We start from the raw sequence: 21,225 nt of genomic DNA on the forward strand, positions 1-21,225 counted from the left end.
TCAGATTTTTTGATATAAATATGAACTTTATCAAACAAAACATGCATGTATTGTGTAACATGAAGTCCTATGAGTGTCATCTGATGAAGATCATCAAAGGTTAGTGATTCATTTTATCTCTATTTCTGCTTTTTGTGACTGCTATCTTTCGCTGGAAAAATGGCTGTGCTTATTGTGGTTTGGTGGTGACCTAACATAATCGTTTGTAGTGCTTTCGCTGAAAAGCATATTTGAAATCAGACACTTTGGTGAGATTAAGAACAAGATTACCTTTAAAATGATATAAGACACATGTATGTTTGAGGAATTTTAATTATGAGATTTCTGTTGTTTGAATTTGGCGCCCTGCACTTTCACTGGCTGTTGTCATATCGATCCCGTTAGCGGGATTGCAGCCATAAGAAGTTTTAAGGGAATAGGGTTCTATTTGGGACGCACCCCAGAAATAGAATTCTCCACTACTCCACTGATTCAGGTTAAGAGGGTAGAAATGAATTTCAAATAGCCAGTTAATAGCCAGTTAACATTACAGCACATAGAGAGCTGAGATTTTGAGCTGTGATAACCTGATAATGCCCGGGCCCACACATGCATCCTTAGGTCTAACAGCGGCAGGACTGCGTGACAAACACAGGCATCACTCAACCTGAAGGCCCTGTGGCTAAGTGGAGGGCCCGAATGGAAGAGGAGCTCTGGATGCATCGATATGCGCTTTGAGGTTATTAGGGAGCCTTTACCACAGAGTAGAGCCCTACCCAGGCCCGACATTCAGGCCCTACCCTACCCAGGCCCGACATCCAGGCCCTACCCTACCCAGGCCCGACATTCAGGCCCTACCCTACCCAGGCCCGACATTCAGGCCCTACCCTACCCAGGCCCGACATTCAGGCCCTACCCTATCCAGGCCCGACATTCAGGCCCTACCCTACCCAGGCCCGACATTCAGGCCCTACCCTACCCAGGCCCGACATTCAGGCCCTACCCTACCCAGGCCCGACATTCAGGCCCTACCCTACCCAGGCCCGACATTCAGGCCCTACCCTATCCAGGCCCGACATTCAGGCCCTACCCTATCCAGGCCCGACATTCAGGCCCTACCCTACCCAGGCCCGACATTCAGGCCCTACCCTATCCAGGCCCTACCCTATCCAGGCCCGACATTCAGGCCCTACCCTACCCAGGCCCGATTGCTTCTGCGAAATTTAAAGCCCTGCCGAAACCCAAAATCTGAAATAACTGTCACTCGCTCCATGTGTGCAGGCAGCTCGCTCTGCATGCACTCTGCTCATGGTGTCTCTGAGTCAGTGAGTAGCCATAGCAACGGCTCAGGCAGCTCTTGGGCGGCTCTGCTCATCGAAGAAAGGAGAGAGCAGTGAGCTGTAAGCTACTTTCGTCACAGACAAAACTCAATCAACATTATTATTTTCTGTGAAATAATCTCTATTGTCTTATATTTGACGAGGTTGAAGCACTTCTGACACCACATTATGATCTTAGTCAGATGTGACTGTACTGCGCAGCAGAGCACGAGCAAATGGCTCAGCTTCAAAATGTTAGTGATCAATTTAGTGATACCTGAGGCCTACCAGTAGCCTAGTTATTGATGACAAAAACAGGCCCTACCCAGCCCTAACCCGATGTAGTGTTGGGGCCGGTCGGGCTCAGGTCAAATAGCAGAGCTCTACCACAGAGGGTGTGGGTGCAGTGTGTGTGGCCCAGGGGACTACTGAGTGTGACTGCCCTGCTCAGCCTCCATCTCCAACCGGTTAATTAAATCAGCCATTTGGACCTGGTTAGCTGCCTGCCTCCCTCCACTCTACTCTGCTTCACACAACATACTGTATTACAGCCTTAACTGGTGGAGCCCGGAGTGTTTTCTATGGGGACGCTGCATGGGGCATCCTGAGGAAACAGGATAGGGCAGGATACCCCTGGACTCAGTCAAACTACATGACGGACAGATTCTCAGAGGAGCTAGGACCGAACTGTATGTGGATGAGTCATAGTACTGAAACATCATTCAGCCATTAAGACTTTTCAATGTTTGCTCAATTAATGACCCAGGCAGAATGGATTTTGTAAACCATACAGGATGGACAGGCAGAGCAACACACATACACATCATTACAACATCAATCAATCCACACACTAACACAAACTCCCCGGCCCAGCCAGCCACTCACCCTCTCTAGGTCCTGGCGTAGGTGTGTGAACAGTTTGAGGCGTCGGTACAGCACGTCCTGCTCCTGCTGCGCCAGGTTATCTACCTCGTCTCTTTTCAGTGTCACCAGCGGACGGTTGAAGTTGGACTTCCTCCTCAGCTTCCAGAACTGGTACAGGAAGTCCACATGGGCGTCCGGCAGGCCCAGGCTCTCCGCCACGTCTTTGGGGTCCACCAGGTGGTAGAACTTGTCCTCCAGCTCCTGTAGTTTCTGTTTGCGCTGGCTGGCCTTCTCCCTCTCCATCTGGTCCCGGTCTGGACGCTCCACAGGTGGCAGCTCGCTGGCCGCTTGGTGGTGTTCCGGCCCGGAATTGGCTCTGTGCTCGTTGCCGTGTCCGGCCCAGTCCGTTTTGCTGCTGGCACCAGAGCAGTGGGCGCCGTTGGTGTGGTTACTGTTACCGGTCATGGCGTTGGTGTGGTTACTGTTGCCGGCGACAGCGGCAGCGTGGTTACTGTTGCCGGTAGTGCTGCTGTGCTCCAGGCAGTATGATTTGAAGCGCACCTCGTCGTTCTCAGCCAGGATGGTACGCATCTCCAGGCCGTGGTCAAACGAGCAGGTCACATGGAAGGCCACAATACAGGAGGGCATGGAGCACTGGGGGATGGAGGGAGGAGAGTTACATATTTACATATGAGTCACATCAACACTGCTCAAGAATTGTTAAACACATAAAGATGACAAGGTACACAGTCACAACAATAGTTTCTCTCTGATGATGTTTGCCTCACACAAACAGAAACGTGTTAATGATTGCTAAGCAACACTGTCACAACTCCTTCCTCTGCCACCACAGTGTGCGTGACAAAGAATGTGTTCAGAGAAATGTCTGTTCTGGAAAACTTCTTCTAACCGTCTGCCTCTGTCTGGTCTATCCCAGACAGACAGGCGCTCTTGTCCTGTGGGCAACACGGTCAAAACAAACATTGGTTCCCATATTGTCACAAACCCTGATCTGTCTGTACCGCCCTCATAACAACCAGTCTAAAATCAAACCTCTGTTCTTGCCTTTCCTCAGGCCTATCCATTTCAAACCTCAGACTGGTCCCATGATGTGATGGGGGGAGGAGGGATGGGGGAAAGGAGGGATGCGGGGAAGGAGGGATGGGGGAGGGAAGGGAGGCTAGTAGTGTTTTCCATTCCATCAGAGGCCTACATTTTCTAAGGGCCTGGGATGACAATGACGAGCATGCTCAAGGACTGCGTCCCAAATGGTACTCTATATAGTGCACTACATAGGCCTAACTCATGAAGTAGTGCACTATGTAGGGAATAGGATGCCATTTGTGGTATCTGTCTCTTTCCTTCGCTCTCTACATAGGCAGAGAGGAGCCCACTTCGCTCCGACTCAGTCCTCTTCCCATTCCAACTCATTCTTTCTCGCCATCTCTCCTTCCCTCCCCCCGTCACAGTAGAATATCCCACTTATCTCAGTGGCTGTCTCTCTCCTGAGGGTTTGGAGCCCCTCCGGTTCTGTCTGCCATGACGAGGAGAGAGAAGCCACAACTGGAAATCACTATTCCTCAACTTTTCAGCCTGCAGCTGACTAGCATTGTCTGGCCGCTAGACATTAAATGGAAGTAGTTCTCTCCAGTCCAAATATATGACGGTCTGTCTGGTGGATAGAGGATACTGATACTGTACACGCTCTGATGCTTTACTGCAAACTTACTAGACCTCATCACCTTAATGCCAACGTTATGGGAGTACCAGATCCTTAGTGTAGATCCCAAATGGCACCCTATTCCCTATATAGTACACTAATTAAAGCAGCCATCAGGGACACATTATTGATGAGCTACATCATAACTTATTAGTATATGAATCTAATAATCCACCAATAAAACATGAAATCATCATTTGTCAGACAGTGATTCAACACGTGTGGTTAGTTAGTGCAACCGGTTTCAGTTGTTTGGTGTCAAACGAGCACAGCTTGACATCAGGGGACGTGCTGATTCTTTCTGAGAAACATCACCTGCTATCTCTCTAAGTCCTATGTGTTCACGCCAAATGTACTGGTATTTTAATATGAACCGTTTATGATGATATGTGCCGCTAATGAGGAATTCATTTTCACACCTTCAGGGCATCTTTAACAGCCGAAGGTGCACTGACACACTTAATTGAAAAGGTGTTACTGGAGTGTGAGTGTTAAGTATCGTGATATCGTATTGTGAGGTCCCTGGCTATTCCTAGCCCTAGTGTGTGTGTGTGTGTGTGTGTGTGTGTGTGTGTGTGTGTGTATGTATGTATGTATATATCACCTGTATGCAGGTGCCCGTGTGTTCTCGACACAGGCTGCAGGACAGGGCCCAGCGGCTGGCGGGAATGTGGGACACCTTAGTAATGGGCTCCATCTTCTCTGGACAGCCTATACTCACCTGGATACCACACACACACACACGCACAATGTCAACACAGATGTGTCTTACGAGACGTTCATACAGACAGTCACATCACGTACATGTATAGGGTTCCCAGAGGAGTGTTCAGAGTTTGTATAGATACTTATCAGGCACTGTGGTTCAGACTTTAATACAGATTGAAAGCGGTTCTTTTACTGAATTGATTGAATTTCATGTTTTCTTTATATAGTCTATATGACCATCAGGATAAAGACGGTATTCTGCATGCTGAGTATTTCTAGACCCAGTACTGTGCTCTCCTGAAGTGCCCTTCCCTTCCCGACAGGCTCAGATATTCATTCCCCCACATTCATATTCCTCACTCTGAAAATACTTTCTGTATGTTACGAATCCCGCCGAAGATGGTGCCTCTTCCCGTTCGGGCGGCGCTCGGCGGTCGTCGTCTCCGGCCTACTAGCTGCCACCGATCCCCTTTTCTGTTTCATTTAGTTTTGTCTGATTTGTTGCACCTGTTTTGTGTTTAGGTTTATTGTGGGCTATTTAAACCCAGTTGGCCCGCCTTTTGTGCGGGCTTGTTTTTCTGTTTGTGGTGTCGTATTTTTCTTGTGGTGTCTGTTCCCTGTGGATTTTGTCCTGTTTGTTTTGGACTGTACTTGACGCGCCCTTGGATGTGTGGCGTAGCCGTCTCGTTATATATCTTTTTGGACTATTTAAATCCACTTGCTACTCACTACCCTGCTCTCTGCGCCTGACTCCTTCATCACCACTATTGGAATTGTGACACTGTGACACTGTAAGCCTCACCCTTCATGTCAAATCAAATCAAATGTATTTATAAAGCCCTATCTCAAAGTGCTGTACAGAAACCTAGCCTAAAACCCCAAACAGCAAGCAATGCAGGTGTAGAAGCATGTCCAGCCCTAATAACATCCAGACATTCCTGACATCCTCTCCTCTCCTCTCCCTGACAATCCTGACATCCTCTCCTCTCCCTGACAATCCTGACATCCTCTCCTCTCCCTGACAATCCTGACATCCTCCCTCCTCTCCTCTCCCTGACAATCCTGACATCCTCCATCCCCTCCTCTTCTCTCCCTGACAATCCTGACATCCTGTCCTCTCCCTGACAATCCTGACATCCTGTCCTCTCCCTGACAATCCTGACATCCCCTCCTCTCCCTGACAATCCTGAAATCCTCCATCCCATCCTTTCCCTGACAATCCATGAAATGCTGTGTGAATCCTCCCCATTCTGACTGCAACCATTGAACCAGGCATTTCACACAGAGTGGAGGACTGTGATCCCTCGCTCCGCCGCAGGCAGCACCCTAATTCCTTTCCATGCCTCACTTTTGTCCTCTCTTGATTAGGATATCCAAGCGTTTTCAGCTTTAAAGAACTGTGTCTCTTTCGGTGTTTGTCTTTGAGTGTGTGTGTGACTTTCTCTGTGTGTGTGTTTGTCTTTGAGTGTGTGTGTGACTTTCTCTGAGTGTGTGTGTGTGTGTTTGTGGTGCTTTTCAAATCACTCCTTCCGCTCATCCCGGCTCCAATTAGTTTATATTTCCAAAAGGCGATGAAAAGCTTTCATTTAAAGTGACAACTGGAAATGAGGAGGAAATCAAATGAAAAGGCAGACATTTAAGTTGACCTTTTTTATGAGGAGGGGGTTTGGAGGGCTGCTGAGAGAGTCACAGAGCTGCAGGGAGGGAGGTTAGTGATACAGCCTCAGCTGTAGCCGGACCCTCTGAGTGACACAGTCAAAGCCTCAGCCTGTATGACTGCCAGAAGGAGTCTGAACCAAAAGGTGAGCGCTGAAAGCCGCTCTCACACTTCACACCTGTCAAATTCCCATCTCCGCGAAGATATCTTATTAACTTACACCTTGTTGCCTGTGTCTTTAGTGCTGAGAGAGAGACCGCAGCAGCAATAATTAATTTATATTTAAAGAAGTTGGCGGGGAAGTAAAACAAACTAGGGTTGTCACGATACCAGTATTGAGATACTAAGAGACCAGATTTTCCCAAGCAAAAGATGAAAACACAAAGCAGACTAAACTCTTTGGTGATTAAAAAACCTGCTGTATATAACATAATTTGTGTGCTATAGCTTGTTAAAGCAACATGTGATTCTGGGTGACAACATAAGGTTGCCTGTTTCCAACATTAGGAATGTTTCCCTTGAGGAAATTCAGTCCACTTCATGTTTTCTTTCCTTGCTACGATACCTCTGAGTATCGCGATACTGGTATTGTAACAACCATAAAACAAACACAGAACAATAACAACTAGTCCTATCAAGGGTGACAAAATACAATTATTACTAAAAGGTTTCAGGACCCCGAATGGCACTTCATTAACTGGGTTCTAAGCTCTTAACGCCGGTTTGAGAAGCAGGTCTAAGAGCACGTTAGTCTTAATGTCCCCGTAATGTTGATGCTCAAAGTGTGTGTGCGCTTGTCTGTGTGGAAGTGGGAGTGTGTGTATCTGCATATATGTGAATCATTCCTGGATCTAGAGATTCTGGGTTCAAGTCCAGGCTCTGTCGCAGCCGGCCGCGACCAGGAGACCCATGGGGCGGCACACAATTGGCCCAGCGTCGTCCGGGTTAGGGGAGGGTTTGGCCGGCAGGGATGTCCTTGTCCCATTGTGCACTAGCGACTCCTGTGGCAGGCCGGGCACAGTGTTTCCTCCGACACATTGGTGCGGCTGGCTTCCGGGGTAAGTGGGCATTGTGTCAAGAAGCAGTGCGGCTTCTGCAAAGCCATAGCCAATCAATAAATAACATAATTATACTCGTAGGAAAGGTTTTCACCTTTAGCTCACAAGTGTCTGTAATAAAGCCCTTTTGAGGGAAAAACTCATTCTGATTGGCTGGGCCTGGCTCACAAGTGGGTGGGTCTATGCCCTCCCAGGCCCATCCATGGCTGTGTCCCTGCCAAGTCATGTGAAATCCATTGATTATGGCCTAATTTATTTATTTCAAATTACTAATTTCCTTATATGAACTGTAACTCATTAAAATCTTTGAAATTGTTGCATGTTGTGTTTATATTTTTGTTCAGTATATCTGACTTGTCTAGTTAAATAAAGGTTAAATACATATACATATATTTTAAATGAATAAATCCATATTAATTCCACTTTGGATGGTGTATCAATACACCCAGTCACTACAACAGATACAGGCTTCCTTCCTAAGTCAGTTGCTGGAGAGGAAGGAAACCATGAAGCCAATGGTGACTTAAAATGTTCAGCGTTTACTGGCTGTGATAGGAGAAAACTGAGGATGGATCAACAACATTGTAATTACTCCACAATACTAACCTAAATGACAAAGTGAAAAGAAGGAAGCCTGTACAAAAAAAAAATATTCCAAACATTCATCCTGTTTGCAATAAGGCACTAGTAAAATTGCTAAGAAATTAACTTTGTCCTGAATACAAAGCGTTATGTTTGGATCAAATCCAACAACACATTACTGAGTACCACACTTCATATTTTCAAGCATGGTAGTGCCTGCATCATGTTATGGGTATGCTTGTCATCGGCAAGGACTGGGGAGTATTTTAGCTAAGCACAAGCAAAATCCTAGAGGAAAACCTGGTTCAGTCTTCTTTCCAACAGACACGGAGACAAATTCACCTTCCGCAGAACAATAACCTAAAACATAAAGCCAAACATACACTGGCATTGCTTACCAAGACGACATTAAATGTTCCTGTGTGGCCTAGTTACAGTTTGGAATTTAGAAAAATCTAAAATCAAATCAATCAAATGTATTTGTCACATACACATGGTTAGCAGATGTTAATGCGAGTGTAGCGAAATGCTTGTGCTTCTAGTTCCGACAATGCAGTAATAACCAACAAGTAATCTAACCTAACAATTCCACAACTACTACCTTATACACACAAGTGTAAAGGGATAAAGAATATGTACATAAAGATATATGAATGAGTGATGGTACAGAACGGCATAGGCAAGATGCAGTAGATGGTATCGAGTACAGAATATACATATGAGATGAGTAATGTAGGGTATGTAAACATAAAAGTGCATAGTTTAAAGTGGCTAGTGATACATGTATTACATAAAGATGGCAAGATGCAGTAGATGATATAGAGTACAGTATATACATATACATTATATTAAGTGGCATTGTTTAAAGTGCTAGTGATACATTTTTTATCAATTTCCATCAATTTCCATTATTAAAGTGAGCTGGAGTTGAGTCAGTATGTTGGCAGCAGCCACTCGATGTTAGTGGTGGCTGTTTAACAGTCTGATGGCCTTGAGATAGAAGCTGTTTTTCAGTCTCTCGGTCCCTGCTTTGATGCACCTGTACTGACCTCGCCTTCTGGATGATAGCGGGGTGAACAGGCAGTGGCTCGGGTGGTTGTTGTCCTTGATGATTTTTATGGCCTTCCTGTGACATCGGGTGGTGTAGGTGTCCTGGAGTGCAGGTAGTTTGCCTCCAGTGATGCTTTGTGCAGACCTCACTACCCTCTGGAGAGCCTTACGGTTGTGGGCGGAGCAGTTGCCGTACCAGGCGGTGATACAGCCCGACAGGATGCTCTTGATTGTGCATCTGTAGAAGTTTGTGAGTGCTTTTGGTGACAAGCCGAATTTCTTCAGCCTCCTGAGGTTGAAGAGGCGCTGCTGCGCCTTCTTCACCACGCTGTCTGTGTGGGTGGACCATTTCAGTTTGTCCGTGATGTGTATGCCGAGGAACTTAAAACTTTCCACCCTCTCCACTACTGTCCTGTCAATGTAGATAGGGGGCTGCTCCCTCTGCTGTTTCCTGAAGTCTATGATCATCTCCTTTGTTGAAATAACAAATCAATGGAAAGTGTTTGCGTCAGACTTACAAAAAAAGGGATCCTGAGTGGCGCAGCGGTCTAAGGCACTGCATCGCAGTGCTAGAGACATCACTACAGACCCGGGTTCGATCCCGGGCTGTATCACAACCGGCCGTGATCGGGAATCCCATAGGGAGGCGCACAATTGGCCCAGAGTCGTCCGGGTTAGGGTAGGGTTTGGCCGCGGTCGGCCGTCATTGTAAATAAGAATTAACTGAACTGCCTAGTTAAATAAAGGTTAAATAAAAAATGTAAATACTTTATTTTGCACTTCCGAGTCTTGCTTAGAGGATTTTTTTTCAAGGACAATGTGCACATATTGTGCAAAGCTCTTAGAGACTTACACAGAAAGACTCACAGCTGTAATCGCTGCCAAAGGTGATTCTAAGATATATTGACTCAGGCGTGTCAGAAGTTTGGACACACCTAGTCATTCAAGGGTTTTTCTTTATTTTTACTATTTTCTACATTGTAGAATAATAGTGAAGACATCAAAACTATGAAATAACACATATGGAATCATGTAGTAACCCCCAAAAAGTGTTAAACAAATCAAAATATTTTATATTTGAGATTCTTCAAAGTAGCCACCCTTTGCCTTGACGACAGCTTTGCACATAAAGAAAAACCCTTGAATGAGTAGGTGTGTCCAAACTTTTGACTGGTACTGTATGTGAATTAGATATTTCTGTATTTAATTTTCAATACATTTGCGAAAAATGTACTTTGTAATTATGGGTTGTGTGTAGATGGGTGAAAAAACAACAACATTGAATCCATGTTGAATTCAGGCTGTAACACAACAAAATGTGGAAGAAGTCAAGGGGAATGAATACTTTCTGAAGGCACTGCATGATGCTGCGTGCTTGAGTGTGAGTGCATGTGTATAATTTTTATTTATTTTTTATTTCACCTTTATTTAACCAGGTAGGCTAGTTGAGAACAAGTTCTCATTTGCAACTGCGACCTGGCCAAGATAAAGCATAGCAGTGTGAACAGACAACAACACAGAGTTACACATGGAGTAAACAATAAACAAGTCAATAACATAGTAGGGGGGAAAAATCTAAAAAAGACAATCTATATACAATGTGTGCAAAAGGCATGAGGAGGTAGGCAATAAATAGCCCATAGGAGCGAATAATTACAATTTAGCAGATTAACACTGGGGTGATAAATCATCAGATGATCATGTGCAAGTAGAGATACTGGTGTGCAAAAGAGCAGAAAAGTAAATAAATAAAAACAGTATGGGGATGAGGTAGGTAAATTGGGTGGGCTATATACCGATGGACTATGTACAGCTGCAGCGATCGGTTAGCTGCTCAGATAGCAGATGTTTAAAGTTGTTGAGGGAGATAAAAGTCTCCAACTTCAGAGATTTTTGCAATTCGTTCCAGTCGCAGGCAGCAGAGAACTGGAAGGAAAGGCGGCCAAATGAGGTTTTGGCTTTAGGGATGATCAGTGAGATACACCTGCTGGAGCGCGTGCTACGGGTGGGTGTTGCCATCGTGACCAGTGAACTGAGATGTGTGTGTTTACATATTTGTGTGTGCATGTGTGTGGGTGCACATATGTGTGTGTGTTCAGTGGGCTCACCTCGGGGATCCATAAGGCACAGCTGACATGGACCCACTTGGTTCCACTGCGGGTGGGCTTCAGGGCTCCGCCTCTCTTGGGGCACAGCAGGCATTTGGGTTGCACCCCTAGGGCACAGGTTCGGCACAGCCAGCTCCCCTGTGGGACCTTCAGGATCCCATAACACGCCTGGGGAGAGACAGAGGGGTGAGGGAGGAAAAGGAGAAAGGAGGAGGAGAAGGAGAGGGGGAGGAGACAGAGGAGGAGAGGGAGAGGGGGGAGGAGACGGAGGAGAGAGAGGAGACGAGAGAGAGGGGGAGGAGACAGGAGAAAGGGGGAGGAAATAGGAGAAAGGGGGAGGAGACAGGAGAGTGGGAGGAGACAGGAGAGGGGGAGGAGACAGGAGAGGGGGAGGAGACAGAGCAGGAGAGGGAGAGGGGGGGAGACAGAGAAGAGGGTGGCAGGGGAAGGAAAAAGGGACGAGGAACTATTTTCAAACATTTCGAAACAGCGTTGAACAGAGGAGGTTGACAGAGCTGTATGACTGCCAGAGAATTGTGAAACCAATTAACGCCATTAGACCCAATAAAAGAACAGCAGTCTGAAAAACTAAAACGAGGTCGATGGGTCTATTTCTTGGGTGTATTTTTCTTACTGTCAGAAACTCAAAAACTCAGAATAATATTTTAATTCCAATAACAGGGAATTTTTTATTTAACCTTTACTTAACAAGGCAAGTCAGTTAAGAACAAATTCTTATTAACAATGATGGCCTATTTTCTGTAAGATCTGACAGTTGAAGGAGGTAAGGAGTCAAAGGAAGAAGAGTATAGTATCCAGTTTCTCCACGTAACTATAAATAATCCCCAATTAACACCTTTGTCCTTCTTGTCATGACCCCAAAGAACTACAAATCCCCCCATCCCCAATCGCTCCTGATCCCAAACAAAACACCCTCAATACGACCAAAAGTATTTCCCCCTCTATTCCCTTACACCCTCTTCCAACGAGAAGACACTGTTGACACCCCTAGAACATCTACTTGTTCCGTCCTCTTCACCCAGCAAAACATCCCACCTCCACCGCCACCCCTCCCTGTACCTGATGTACGCAGATGTTGCACTTGTCACAGAAGACCATCTCGTTGCCATCCTCTCCCTCTGGGGACCGGCACACGTCACACACCACATCCTCGTCGTACTCGATGCCCAGGCCCTCCTCCGTCTCGATGGCCTGCTGCATGTTCTCCTCACACTGGCTCTCCAGCTCCACCAGCACACGCTCCATGGTCAGCTCGTCCAGCTCCGGCAGCGCTGAGGGAGGGAGGGAAGGAGAGAGAGGTGGGTCAGTGTCAGACACTGGGTTGGGACATGGGTCAGAGTCTGTCTATTATACGTTTGGGAGAGAAGGACAGAGCGTCTAGTTAAGGGTCACAGCTAGTCACATGGCTAGCTGTAACCCTTATCACCTATGGAAATCTATATCTGATTGACACGTGTCTTGCACTGTGCTCATTCGTTTGCTGAACATTTTGTACTATTAAACCCTGGCTATAAATGTATCTTGTATGTCAAATTGCCACAAACAAAAGCAACTGTCAATGTGTCAGACCAAGGCTGCATTCTGATCTTTTGCCACTTAACTTATCTTTTGACCAATCAGATCAAATTACTTGGCAATAAATTGGGCCAAAGATCAGAATTGGGCTGCCTGTGTAAATGCAGCCAAAATCTTATAAGTACTGGTAAAAGGCCTGTCGTGGATTACATTTAGCATATTTTTTGTACTGAATGATATCAGGTCTTCAACCAAAATCTAATATTAGATAAAAGGAACCTAGGTTTTACAAATAACCAAAAAAATAGACACTCATTTTATTTATATAACAAAGTTATGCAATACCCAATTCCCCTGTGTGAAAAAGTAATTGCCCCCTTACACTCAATAACTGACTGCAACCAAATGCTTCCTGTAGTTGTGCACGATATCTAAGAAAGTCGCGAGGTTTTGCTCGCCTGTGGTAGAGTATCTCATGATAAGCTGTAGACCACACTATCTACCTAGAGAGTATTCATCTGTATTTTTCGTAGCTGTCTACATACCACCACAGACTGATGCTGGCACTAAGACTGCACTGAATGAGCTGTATTCCTCCATAAGCAAACAGGAAGACACTCACCCAGAGGCAGCGCTCCTAGTAGCCGGGAAACTTAAATCCGTCTCATCAAATTTCTTTCAGCATGTTAAATGTGCAACCAGAAGGGAAAAAAACTCTGGACCACCTTTACTCCACACACAGAGATGCATACAAAGCTCTCCCTCGCAATCCATTTGTCAAATCTGACCATAATTTTATCCTCCTGATTCTAATGCCCTAGCCATTTCTGAATCCTGGCTTAGGAAGGCCACCAAACATTCCGAAATTTCCATCCCCAATTACAACATTTTCCGTCAAGACAGAACTGCTAATTGCAATCTACTGTAGAGATAGCCTGCAGAGTTCTGTCATACTATCCAGGTCTATGCCCAAACAGTTCGAACTTCTACTTTTAAAGAACCATCTCTCCAGAAATAAGTCCCTCACTGTTGCTGCTTGTTATAGACCCCCCTCAGCTCCCAGCTGTGCCCTGGACACCATATGTGAATTGATTGCCCACCATCTATCGTCAGAGTTCGCTAGGTGCTAGGTGACCTAAATTGGGATATGCTTAACACCCCGGCCGTCCTACAATCTAAGCTGGATGCCCTTAATCTCAAACAAATGATCAAAAAACCTACCAGGTACAACCCCAAATCCGGAAACATGGGCACCCTCATAGATATCATCCTGACCAACTTGCCCTCCAAATACACCTCTGCTGTCTTCAACCAGGATCTCAGCAATCACTGCCTCATTGCCTGCATCCGTTATGGATCCGCGGTCAAACGACCACCCCTCATCACTGTCAAACGCTCCCTAAAACACTTCAGCGAGCAGGCCTTTCTAATCGACCTGGCCCGGGTATCCTGGAAGGATATTGACCTCATCCTGTCAGTAGAGGATGCCTGGTTGTTCTTTAAAAGTGCTTTCCTCACCATCTTAAATAAGCATACCCCTTTCAAAAAATTTAGAACTAAGAACAGATATAGCGCTTGATTCACTCCAGACTTGACTGCCCTTGACCAGCACAAAAACACCCTGTGGCGTACTGCACTAGCATCGAATAGTCCCCGCGATATGCAAATATTCAGGGAAGTCAGGAACCAATACACACAGTTAGATAGAAAAAGTTTTGGGACACTGTAGTCCATGAGAATAAGAGTACCTCCTCCCAGCTGCCCACTGCACTGAGACTAGGAAACACTGTTACCACTGATAAATACACGATAATCGAGAATTTCAATAAGCATTTTTCTACGTCTGCCCATGCTTTCCACCTGGCTACCCCCAGCCAACAGCTCTGCACCCCCCGCAGCAACTCGCCCAAGCCCCCACCATTTCTCCTTCACCCAAATCCAGACAGCTGATGTTCTGAAAGAGCTACAATCTGGATCCCCAACATCAGCTGGGCTAGACAATCTGAACCCTCTCTTCCTAAAATTATCCGCCACTATTGTTGCAACCCCTATTACTAGCCTGTTCAACGTCTCTTTCGTATCGTCTGAGATTCCTAAAGATTGGAAAGCGGCCGCGGTCATCCCCTCTTCAAAGAGGGAGACACTGCTGTCATGACGTTGGCCTAGGGGTAGGTTTATGACAGTCATAAATACCTCTTTCCCCCCCCCTACTATAACTGATGTGACATAAGAAAACCCCTTGGTTAACATAGAGATTCTGGGAACATCAGAAGTGGGGGGAAATGAACTATATTCTGGTATCTGTTACCTACACCCAAACAAGGGCACTGCGTTCATCCACCTCTGGCCTGCTCGCCTCCCTACCTCTGAGGAAGTACAGTTCCCGCTCAGCCCAGTCAAAACTGTTCGCTGCTCTGGCACCCCAATGGTGGAACAAACTCCCTCACGACGCCAGGTCAGCGGAGTCAATCACCACCTTCCGGAGACACCTGAAACCCCACCTCTTTAAGGAATACCTAGGATAGGATAAAGTAATCCTTCTAACCCCCCCCCCCCCCTTAAAAGAGTTAGATGCACTATTGTAAAGTGGTTGTTCCACTGGATATCATAAGGTGAATGCACCAATTTGTAAGTCGCTCTGGATAACAGCGTCTGCTAAATGACTTAAATGTAATGTAAATGTAATCCGACCAACTGAACATATGCGGTGGTACTTAAGGTATATTATGTCAGTTCGGTTGCCCTCTGACACATTCTCATCAATGATAGAATGACATAAACTCTACTGTGGAATGTCTAAACGTCAGAGGTATCGGATTCACATGGAATTGTTGTTTAATTCAAATGTTTGAATATGAAATTATTTGTGAAGAGATGAAATGTAATTTTAGCTTCCAAATGAGAGATTTGGGGTTTTCATAAGTTTGGCTGCTGCTCAACCAGGGGCCCGCCCCTGTGAAGAGACATGGGTTATAAACTTTTCAGACACACCCCTCTCCCTCCACTATAAAAGCCATTGACAAAAATATAACTTCCTGTTCCGGGTACATTTAGGATGACGATCCGATGTCAGAATGGTTCAGATAATAACTATAGAACTAAGCCAACATCAGCATGGACTTTGGTTGTAAATGGTATGAACTTTGAACTCGTATTCACTACAGAAGTGATACCTCCTAGCCGTTGAGTTGGCAACAGCTGCTACAAACGCAGGTTAGGAAGGACAGTCAGAGTATCCCGTCTACTACACACGACGTTACTCCAACGTATCCAGTGACCACCAGAGACATTCTTCAAAGGACAGAGGACTCGGGTTGGCGAGACGGTCTTCCATCTACCACCAACCTACTGAAGCGCCGCTCAGAGTAAATATTTATTGCATTTTCCTTTTCTAAATGGGCGGTAATTTAGAATGCATAAGATACTGTATTTCCGATAGCACAGCTTCGGCCCTGTCCCAGTCTCCCGCCCTTTCACTAAAACTCAGCCCCTTTTCTTTGTGTAACAAGCTGTCATATCTATTCCGCCCTGCTAGGGACGTTTTTCTGTATGACGGCAATTTGTGATCAAGTTATGATTTAATTGTGTATGTGTGATTAGTTAGGTATTTAGTAAATAAATAATTAAACCCAATTTTGTATTGCTGATTCAACTTGTTAGCCAGGATTCTTGCAGATAACCAAGGATTTACCACTTTCAGATGAGACTGAATAAAATGACGATTAATGTGACTGCTATGGATGTAAAATATTACTAAATCTTTAAGAGTTTATTCGGAAGATAACAGCTCTATAAATATTATTTTGTGGTGTCCCTCTCTAGTTAATTACATTTACCTGATTAGTTCAATCAGGTAATATTAATTACGGAGAAATTATTTTATAGAATAGCATGTCATAGCAGTTAATCTGGCATAGCCAAAGACACGACACTGCCCTGCCTTTCTAGAGTCTTCGAAAGCCAAGTGAACAAATAGATCACCGACCATTTCGAATCCCACCGTAGCTTCTCCACTATGAAATCTGGTTTCCGAGCTGCTCACGGGTGCACCTCAGCCACGCTCAAGGTCCTAAACGATATCATAACCACCATCGATAAAAGACAGTACTGTGCAGCCGTCTTCATGGACCTGGCCAAGGCGTTTGACTCTGTCAATCACCGTATTCTTATCGGCAGACTCAACAGCCCTGGTTTCTCTAATGACTGCCTCGCCTGGTTCACTAACTATTTCTCAGATAGAGTTCAGTGTGTCAAATCGGAGGGCCTGTTGTCCGGACCTCTGGCAGGCTCCTCAATTCTCGGGTCAACTTTTTTCTCTGTATATATCAATGATGTCGCTCTTGTTGCGGGGGATTCTTTGATCCACCTCTACGCAGACGACACCATTCTGTATACATCTGGCCCTTCTTTGGACACTGTGTTAACAAACCTCCAAACGAGCTTCAACGCGGCCTCCAACTGCTCTTAAATGCTAGTAAATCGCTGAACGCACCCACCCGTCCGACTAGCATCACTACTCTGGACAGTTCTGACCTAGAATATGTGGACAACTATAAATACCTAGGTGTCTGGCTAGACTGTAAACTCTCCTTCCAGACTCACGTTAAGCATCTCAATCCAAAGTTAAATCTTGAATTGGCTTCCTATTTCGCAACAAAGCCTCCTTCACCATGCTGCCAAACTTCCCCTCGTAAAACTGACTATCCTACCGATCCTTGACTTTGGCGATGTCATTTACATATTAGCCTCCAACACTCTACTCAGCAAATTGGATGCAGTCTATCACAGTGCCATCCGTTTTGTCACCAAAGCCCCATATACTACCCACCACTGCGACCTGTATGCTCTCGTTGGCTGGTCCTCGCTACATATTCATCGCCAAACCCACTGGTTCCAGGTCATCTATAAGTTTTGCTAGGTATAGCTCCGCCTTATCTCAGCTCACTGGTCACCATAGCAACACCCACCCGTAGCACACGCTCCAGCAGATATATTTCACTGGTCATCCCCAAAGCCAACACTTACTTTGGCCGCCTTTCATTCCAGTTCTCTGCTGCCAATGATTGGAACGAATTGCAAAAATCACGTAACTTTGAGTCTTATAGCTCCCTCTCTAATTTTAAGCGTCAGCTGTCAGAGCAGTTTACCGATCACTGTACCTGTACACAGCCCATCTATAAATAGCCCATCCAACCAACTACTTACCTCATTACCATATTTGTTGTTGTTTTTCTGCTCTTTTGCACACCAGTATTTCAACTTGCACATCCTCATCTGCACATTTATCACTTCAGTGTCAATTGCTAAATTGTAATTACTTCGCCACTATTGGCCTATTTATTGCCTTACCTCCTTACTTCATTTGCACACACTGTATACAGATTTTTCTATTGTGTTGTTGTTTTTGTCGCACTGCTTTGCTTTATCTTGGCCAGGTCGCAGTTGTTAATGAGAACTTGTTCTCAACTGGCCTACATGGTTAAATAAAGGTGTGAAAAAAGGAATAAAATCCTGCTTACAAGCAAAACTTAAAGCAGGAAGCACCAGTGACTTGATCAATAAAAATGTGGTCAGATGAAGCAGATGCTAAGCTACAGGACTGTTTGCTAGCATAGACTGGAACATGTTCCGGGATTCCTCCAATGGCATTGAGAAGTACACCACATCAGTCAATGGCTTCATCAATAAGTGCATCGATGACGTCGTCCCCACAGTGACCGTACGTACATACCCCAACCAGAAGCCATGGATTACAGGCAACATCCGCACTGAGCTAAAGGCTAGAGCTGCCGCTTTCAAGGAGTGGGAGTCTAACCCGGAAGCTTAAAAGAAATCCCGCTATGCCCGCCGACGAACCATCAAACAGGCAAAGCGTCAATAAGCGTTAAATCGAATCGTACGACACCGGCTCTGACGCTCGTCGGATGTGGCAGGGCTTGCAAACCATTACAGACTACAAAGGGAAGCACAGCTGAGAGCTTCCCAGTGACACAAGCCTACCAGACGAGGTAAACTACTTATATTCTTGCTTCGAGGCAAATAACACTGAAACATGCATGAGAGCACCAGCTGTTCCGGAAGACAGCCGATGTGAGTAAGACCTTTAAACAGGTCAACATTCACAAGGCCGCAGGGCCAGACGGATTACCAGGACGTGTACTGCGAGCATGCGCTGACCAATTGGCAAGTGTCTTCACTGACATTTTCAACCTCTCCCTGTCCGAGTCTGTAATACCAACATGTTTCAAGCACACCACCATAGTCCCTGTGCCCAAGAACACTAAGGTAACCTGCCTAAATGACTACCGACCCGTAGCACTCACGTCTGTAGCCATGAAGTGCTTTGAAAGGCTGGTTATGGCTCACAACACCATTATCCCAGAAACCCGAAACCCACTCCAACTTATTCATTGACTACAGATCAGCGTTCCACACCATAGTGCCCTCAAAGCTCATCAATAAGCTAAGGACCCTGGGACTAAACACCTCCCTCTGCAACTGGATCCTGGACTTCCTGACAGGCTGCCCCCAGGAGGTAAGGGTAGGTAACAACACATCCGTCACGCTGATCCTCAACACAGGGGCCCCTCAGGGGTGCGTGCTCAGTCCCTACCTGTACTCCCTGTTCACTCATGACTGCACGGCCAGGCACGACTCCAACAACATCATTAAGTTTGCCGATGACACAACAGTGATCACCGACAACGACGAGACAGCCTATAGGGAGGAGGTCAGAGCCATGGCTGTGTGGTGCCAGGACAACAACCCCTCCCTCAACGTGATCAAGACAAAGGAGATGATTGATGGCTACAGGAAAAAGAGGACCGAGCACGCCCTCATTCTCATCGACAGGGCTGTAGTGGAGCAGGTTGAGAGCTTCAAGTTCCTTGGTGTCCACATCACCAACAAACTAACATGGTCCAAGCACACCAAGACAGTCGTGAAGAGGGCACAACAAAACCTATTCCTCCTCAGGAGACTGAAAAGATTTGGCATGAGTCCTCAGATCCTCAAAAGGTTCTACAGCTGCACCATTGAGAGCATCCTGACCGGTTGCATCACTGCCTGGTACGGCAACTGCTCGGCCTCCGACCGCAAGGCACTACAGAGGGTACGGCCCAGTACATCACTGGGGCCAAGCTGCCTGCCATCCAGGACCTCTACACCAGGCGGTGTCAGAGGAAGGCCCTAAAAATTGTCAAAGACTTCAGCCACCTTGGTCATAGACTGTTCTCTCTGTTACCGCATGGCAAGCAGTACCAGAGCGCAATGTATAGGTCCAAAAGGCTTCTAAACAGCTTCTACCCCCAAGCCATAAGACTCCGGAACATCTAATCAAATGGCTACCCAGACTATTTGCACCCCCCCCCCTTTACACAGCTGTTACTCTCTGTTGTTATCATCTATGCATAGTCACTTTAATAACTTTACCTACATGTACATATTACCTCAACTAACCGGTGCCCCCGCACATTGACTCTGTACTGGTACCCCCCTGTGTATAGTCTCGCTATTGTTATTTTACTGCTGTTCTTTAATTACTTGTTACTTTCATTAGTAGTATAAGTTTACCTTTTTAGACAACAGAAGTATGTAATTTTTGTGTTATTTGATCACTCAGGTTTCCTTTATCTAATATTAGATTTTGGTTGAAGAACTGATAACATTCAGTATCAAAAATATGCAAAAGTTCCGAAAATTAGAAAGGGGACAAATACTATTTCACAGCACTGTACATACGGTCTTCAGAGATTAAAGACAGATTGTTTTTTAAAAGCAAACCAGTAGGAAGCTGAGTTTAGTTATCCGTTAACTTCTGAGCCTCTGCCATTTACATCTTGTCTGTTAACTTCTGAGCCTCTGACATTTACATCTTGTAAATAGGGAGAGGCTCGAGGAACAAACATTTCAGTCGTAACATTTGCATGTACATGCATAACTGTGTCTGAGAGAATGAGAGCTAGAGATAAATGGAGAGGGATGTTGGTAGAGGGAGAGAACATGAGAGAGAGATTGAAAGAAAGCATTCTCTTCATCTTTTCTATCTCAGCCTATCAGTGTTGCAATGTGACCTCATAACCCAGCAACAATAATGCAAGTGTTTGTTTAGTCTAGCCATTGGGGTTATGACAAGCAACTCATTTCAGCTGGAACACACTGAACGTACATTGGGGGGGGGGCGATTTCATAATCTTTTAAAAAGCAGAGTAAATAAACCCGGGCCTGAGGGATTTTAAAATGCAATTATTTTTCTAATCTATAAACGCAAGATCAGATTGTAAATAAACTGGATCTGCGATGTGGAGAGACAGATCTTCAGGGTCAGCACTTGTCAGTAGTCTAGGCCAGATAGACAGAGAGTGGTTGGGTGACTGGCAGAGACCCAGGACGCAACAGTGGGAAAATCCCTCTGTGTGGACATAGAGAATAGAAAGGTGCACCCTTCTGACCCCCAAAACTGACGTCTGGATCATAGGTCAGACGTGTGGGGGCAATTAAACAGAGCTGTGGAGTAGTGAAGTTGGATTGAGGAATACTGTGTGTGTGTGAGCCTGCAGTTTAAAGTATTGATGAGGCAGATGGACACATAGGAGTCAAGGTGGTACAGTCATACTGTGGTAACATGGTCAAACTGTAAGAACAT

General features: G+C 45.7%; 1 protein-coding gene across 5 annotated transcripts in view; it reads right to left on the bottom strand.

Moving 5' to 3' along the window:
* LOC139537732 (protein Jade-1-like) overlaps positions 1-21,225 on the bottom strand; it is a 217,371-nt gene that overhangs the window by 86,576 nt on the left and 109,570 nt on the right. For all 5 annotated transcript variants that reach the window (XM_071339420.1, XM_071339419.1, XM_071339422.1 and 2 more), the window contains 4 exons: positions 12,126-12,337; positions 11,046-11,213; positions 4,487-4,603; positions 2,184-2,816 (listed from right to left, as the gene is read on the bottom strand). In XM_071339420.1, the coding sequence (XP_071195521.1) occupies positions 2,184-2,816; positions 4,487-4,603; positions 11,046-11,213; positions 12,126-12,337 (1,130 nt within the window). The remainder of the gene's footprint in view (positions 1-2,183; positions 2,817-4,486; positions 4,604-11,045; positions 11,214-12,125; positions 12,338-21,225) is intronic.

Source organism: Salvelinus alpinus, chromosome 13 (assembly GCF_045679555.1).
Source record: "Salvelinus alpinus chromosome 13, SLU_Salpinus.1, whole genome shotgun sequence".
Lineage (NCBI taxonomy): Eukaryota > Metazoa > Chordata > Actinopteri > Salmoniformes > Salmonidae > Salvelinus > Salvelinus alpinus.